Source organism: Aplysia californica, unplaced genomic scaffold (genome assembly GCF_000002075.1).
Source record: "Aplysia californica isolate F4 #8 unplaced genomic scaffold, AplCal3.0 scaffold00597, whole genome shotgun sequence".
Lineage (NCBI taxonomy): Eukaryota > Metazoa > Mollusca > Gastropoda > Aplysiida > Aplysiidae > Aplysia > Aplysia californica.
Window position 1 is genome coordinate 181,606 of NW_004797867.1, and position 5,248 is coordinate 186,853.

The following is a 5,248-nucleotide window of genomic DNA, read 5'->3' on the forward strand; positions in this document are numbered from 1 at the left end:
TAGATCAACAGGCCTGGTTTTTCAAAATAAAAGGCTATATATATGGGAAAAAACCCCACTATCTCATGCATGAAACTGATAAGAAATGTCCTGACCATACCTAGGAAATAATGTACTTATATTTAACACCGAATTGCTTGGGAAAGAGCTTATATTTTACTGAAGTCAACAGGCTCTCCAGTTCATTCCATTTATTGTACAATCTCACTTGCTCCTATGGAGATGCAACTTTACCGGGTGTATAACCATAAACCCCTTTCATTCACAAAAATGCTATAAAGCTGCTCGGTGGACAGAAAAAACCCATTAAATAAGTCAACATTTTTCTGCCAAGGAAGAGCTGCTAATCAAACTAAAAATCATACAGAGTTGAGCCTGATTTCATCACAAGACAAGGATGCCCCTGAGACCAGAAAGCAAAGAAAGATCTGATCTACTTTAAATTCAGTAAGTAAGGATGAAACTTCATCAGTCTTTACCCTAAGATATTTTGCCCTTGTAGTTGAAATTTCAAAACAAACAGGTTTAACAGAAAAAGAATTATCCTACTCAGAGTCATGTTATAAATCAACTTAAAATCCCCAGGAACACGAAAAAGAGGGAGAAAACACTGCTGAACAAAATGCTCTTTGTGGAATAACTCTAACTGGATTACTTCTCATGCATCACTTCTATTTTTATGTAATGTTACTCAACAACAATAAGCATTATTACAGTGTAGTATTAGTATACACATAAACAATCTACTGCTTCAACTAGTGGATATTTACATGATCAAAGTGGCAAACATTCAAGATCTAAAGAAGAACATTGTGCTGTACAGGGTTTTTTTGGCACAGTATACAATATACACAACTGGAACCAGATGTTGTTATCGATCCAGTACTGGAACCAGAATAACATCCAATTGGCTTCAGAGATGGTGAGAAATACACCTTAAAACATAGGTCCAGGGCATGGCCCTAGTACGAGCTTTTAAGAGGAATAGTGTCCCCATAAAATTCAAAACTTTTTTGTTACAAACAAAAGCACAAAAAAAAGAGATGCACATTTGCACATGAAATTTAAAGCATAACAATAAGAAATTGGACCAGCAATCATAAACTTTGTACTCATCACAGCACATGAATTTCAAGGAACACACAAAAACTGATTTCAAATTTTGGAAAAAATCTGTGAAATAGTATGCCTAACGTTTGCTTCTGGAACACCTAAAGACATTTTCAATAAGAAGAATACATGACAATAAAAACCAAATGCAATGAAACTTGCTCCATCATCCAACTATATTATAAGACAATCACCTGTACAAATAACAACTTCCAATTTCACCCCTAGCATTTTTCTTACATTATAATGATACTGTGTAAAAGGGCCACTAGTCTAAAACGGCCTCTTTTCTCCTCAATACAGAGTGAAAAACATTAAACTTCTTTACTTAGCCAAACTGAACCATGGTTTGAGGACATAATTTACCTGTTGACAACAAGCTGACTTGTGTCACAGTGAGCACCATCCAGAGGGCAGTGTGTCGCGTTGAAGGCACAAGAGTGACAGAAAGTGTGCCCACACTTGATGTTGATGACCGGTTCGGTGTACAGCTGCTGACATACAGGACACTTGAGGTGCAATGATGGCTCTTGGACAAACCTGGTCTGAACATTGTCAACTATATCCATTGCCTTCCGAGTGTCATGCTCTTCATATCTTTGTCATTTCACCTGATCACACCAAAACAAATGAAAAAAATTGATACAAATATCAGTACAATTTAGATTTTTGCAGAGTAGGGCATATTAAAAATTTGACCCTGATGATCATGGCTAATCCATTTAGGCACTGTAATTTGATCAAATCCTCCACAGTCCAACAACTTTGGGGTTTTGTTTGTCATTGTGGATCTCATGTCTGATAAAAACAGCCACAGACAAGGCTACTATAAATTTTGGTTCAGATCTTTTATTTCAGCATGGATTGTGATCGAAGGCCCTTTCTAATGGACCTACAAGTGAAATTTGATGCAGCAAAGGACTCAGGAGAGGCCAATTTCATTCAGTATGCACTCACACCATTAATCAACCTGCCCTCAGATGGGCAATGTGCACTGGTATTCAGTATCAATTCTCCATGACTACTACTAAGATTCCACTGTTGTTGGACATTTTGTTCATTCACGGAATAGTCTTTGAATATATAGATCTCTATGATGAAATGGGACTGACTACTGTAATGATTTACGCAGGTAGCTTTGATAAAAAAAAAGTGCAAGATGGTTATTAATAATAGAAAATAGATAGCATCTCAACAGCAAGCTCTATGCGCTTCACAATCTATACTATTATCTCAGCAGACCTGAGAGCATTCGGATATAACCTCAACTTCCTGGGAAGCATACAGTGCAAGTGGCCATTTATAAGCGTTAAAACACCATTATACTGACAAGATCTTTCGCTGTCTTATGCCAGGTACCCATTCCCATCTGGGAGAAGGGAGCAAAATTTGTGTAAAGTGCCTTTCCCAAGGACACAATGTTGGGCCCACAGCTTGAACCCCCCGAACCTGCAACCTCACGATTACAAGTCCAGTAGCCTAACTACTACAAACTATATTTGCCATTATTAATATAAATACAACTGATGCTGATGAAGACTTTTTATCTTGTGCCTCAAAGACTAGCAAAAGAGGATCTCATTGAAATTATAATCATCATACATTAAATACTTGTCCCTTTTGGCGCTATAGAGGTCAGTTGTCTTTTTTAAAAATTATTCTTTGTTTAATTTAGTGACCTATCATCATGTAGTATTCTTTGGTTTCAATCTTACTCATTCAGTTTGTCACTTGTGAGTTTTACAGGAAAGCCAAAAACATGGAATGTAGTTATCTAGAAAACAGATTTATTTGCTTTAAAGATAACATGGAAGCTATTAAAATTGTATTTTTTTAAACATTGGCTTAAGATGTTTGCAAAGAGTTTGTTTTCTTGGTAACAACATTCAATTTTTTGACACTCCTCCTGTAAAACCGCTTTCATACACTGTACTTTAAAAAAATGACGGCCATGCATAGACAGGATGTTGGCAATGAATAAAAGAGTAACCTCACTCACAAATCGCTAATTTTGAGACAGCTGCACCACCCTCCCCCTGCATTTCAGTGTAGGCCAAAGGTTGTAGAATTCATGAAGACCATCCATGCAGGCATCTCCGTGTGTAAGACAGAGAAAGGCCACCTATAGATATTCTCACCCCTGGTGAGAATAGCTCATGACCTGTTATTCTCACCCCCACCCCGGTGTGGGCATGAGACGAGGACTCCCCCCCTGACCTCTCGCAGGCCGATAAAATCACCAAGGCCATTGGTGTCTTAACATATGTGATTGGGAAATGACTCAGGAGTGCTTGGAACTTGCTTCCTCATGTAGGCCAACTACTGATTACCGTTGCCATTTAATACCCTTAATTTTGTAAAAAATCAAAGAGCCTTCTTAAAATTAGGCTAGAGATGAGAGGACCGGTATCTAGATCTAGTGTAGCTCGGTTTTTTTGTTTTGTCTTGATTTTTGTTTTTTTTACTGTTTGCTGTTCATGGTGTGAAATGGTCTTCACCCCGCCCATTAAATAAACTAAACCGGAAACTTATCTCTACACACAATAATTAGAGAATGACCAATCTTTATAAGTAACAGCCATCTTGTTTGACGTCACTGAGGGATTCCCACTTTGTTGTCATTCATGGTGGCAATACGACTGCACGACAGCAGCTTCCTCTCACTCACTAGATCTACCTAGCTCGATTGCACATGTGTGCCAATTGCTGGTGCGTGGTACCAGCATCTTGCTAGCACACCATATCGCTTTACTGTGCTTTACATGGCACTTGCACACTCGTAGAGGCGAGCAAGTGTCATCGGTTTGAAGACGACACAGCGCGAGCTATCACAGCATTAGCATCCATATCGTCACCCCAACCCTACACCCCCAGACTGCTTTTTAGCTGTCTACATGTTATAATGGATTCAACTGTATCTAGATCTACATGTTATAAAAATGGATTCAACTTTGTATCTATTTTATATATGGATTCAATTGTATAACATACAATATATAATGTACTGACTTCTCAGTTGCTTCATTTTGAGGAAAACTGTAAATGTCGCACGTCGCTTGAAAACACAGAGTGCCAGTGAAAACCGCGCTCTTCCGCTTCGCAAAACCATAACTATTTTTATAATCATGATCAGGTGACGCGGTGGTGGGCATTCTCCTTGCAAGGTCAAACAAGATGGCCGTTACTATAAATATCGGCGAATGGCATTATATAGATCTATATATTTAGTTGTCGTTCTCTAATTATCCGCTTGTTATTATTATCTCTACAACTTATATATATTTAGTTAATTTATTCTCTGTGCCGTGCTGTTCTGTGTGTGTCTGTGCTTTTGGCCTAGATCTGCTGTATGATGTAGCACACCTGAGCCTGAGGGGTGAGATAATAGCGAGACACAGGTTATTCCACTTTACAGAAAAGAAAACGGGGTCAATTTTTACTTTCACTCCCACACACAGATGCACCGCTCTGGGGGTCAAACTGCAGTACTGTTTGCTACAGATCACACATAAAGCCACTAAAACTAAAACAGTCACAAATCAATTATTTTCAGGAAAATTTCAAATCTAAGTTCTGTAAAATATCAAATTATAATGGGTTAAAACAACACATCGAGAGAAAGCATTTACCATGCTTATCAAAGATTTTTATTGTTTAAAAAAAACAACCCACACTGATTTACTCTTACAGACTTACACAGACCTTGTTGGCAGAGGCACAACGTATTCAGTAAAAATTAACTCGCAAACCAGGAACAGTTACTGTCTCCAAGCGTTCGTTCACCCGGAACTCCTCCTGCCTCCTAGTTCTGGGAAAAACCGAAAGGTAAAAATACTGAAATGATAAAAAGAGCAATAGCCTAATTGTTAGAAGAAAAAGAAACAATTATTCACTTCTTACTTTTCCCGGCCTCTGTTTCGTTTCGGTGTCGAAGGAGGGAACAAACGTTTTTCTCTTGTTTGTTGAATCGCCTGTTGCATGGTTATTATGTAGTTTTTAACTAATGCTTCTCTGACCCGTTCTGCCCACAGAATTCTACTCTAAGTGTAGAATTCTGTGGCTCTGCCTCTATCCATCTTTTCCTGAACCTGCCACTTCCTCTGTTTCCGTATGACTTCTTGGCATGGTCTCGCAGCTG

At 38.5% G+C, this 5,248-nt stretch overlaps 1 protein-coding gene across 3 annotated transcripts in view; it reads right to left on the minus strand.

The window, feature by feature from the left end:
* The window catches only part of LOC101864016 (E3 ubiquitin-protein ligase TRAF7), a 32,030-nt gene extending 27,129 nt beyond the window's left edge, over positions 1 to 4,901 (minus strand). For 2 of the 3 annotated variants that reach the window (XM_005107364.3, XM_035972162.1), the window contains exons 1-2: positions 4,807 to 4,901; positions 1,477 to 1,721 (exon numbers count right to left, since the gene is read on the minus strand). In XM_005107364.3, coding sequence (XP_005107421.2) covers positions 1,477 to 1,679 — 203 coding nt within the window. In that variant the 5' untranslated portion in view covers positions 1,680 to 1,721; positions 4,807 to 4,901. The remainder of the gene's footprint in view (positions 1 to 1,476; positions 1,722 to 4,806) is intronic. The other variant, XM_035972163.1, reaches the window with a different exon arrangement.
* Positions 4,902 to 5,248: the final 347 nt, after the last annotated feature.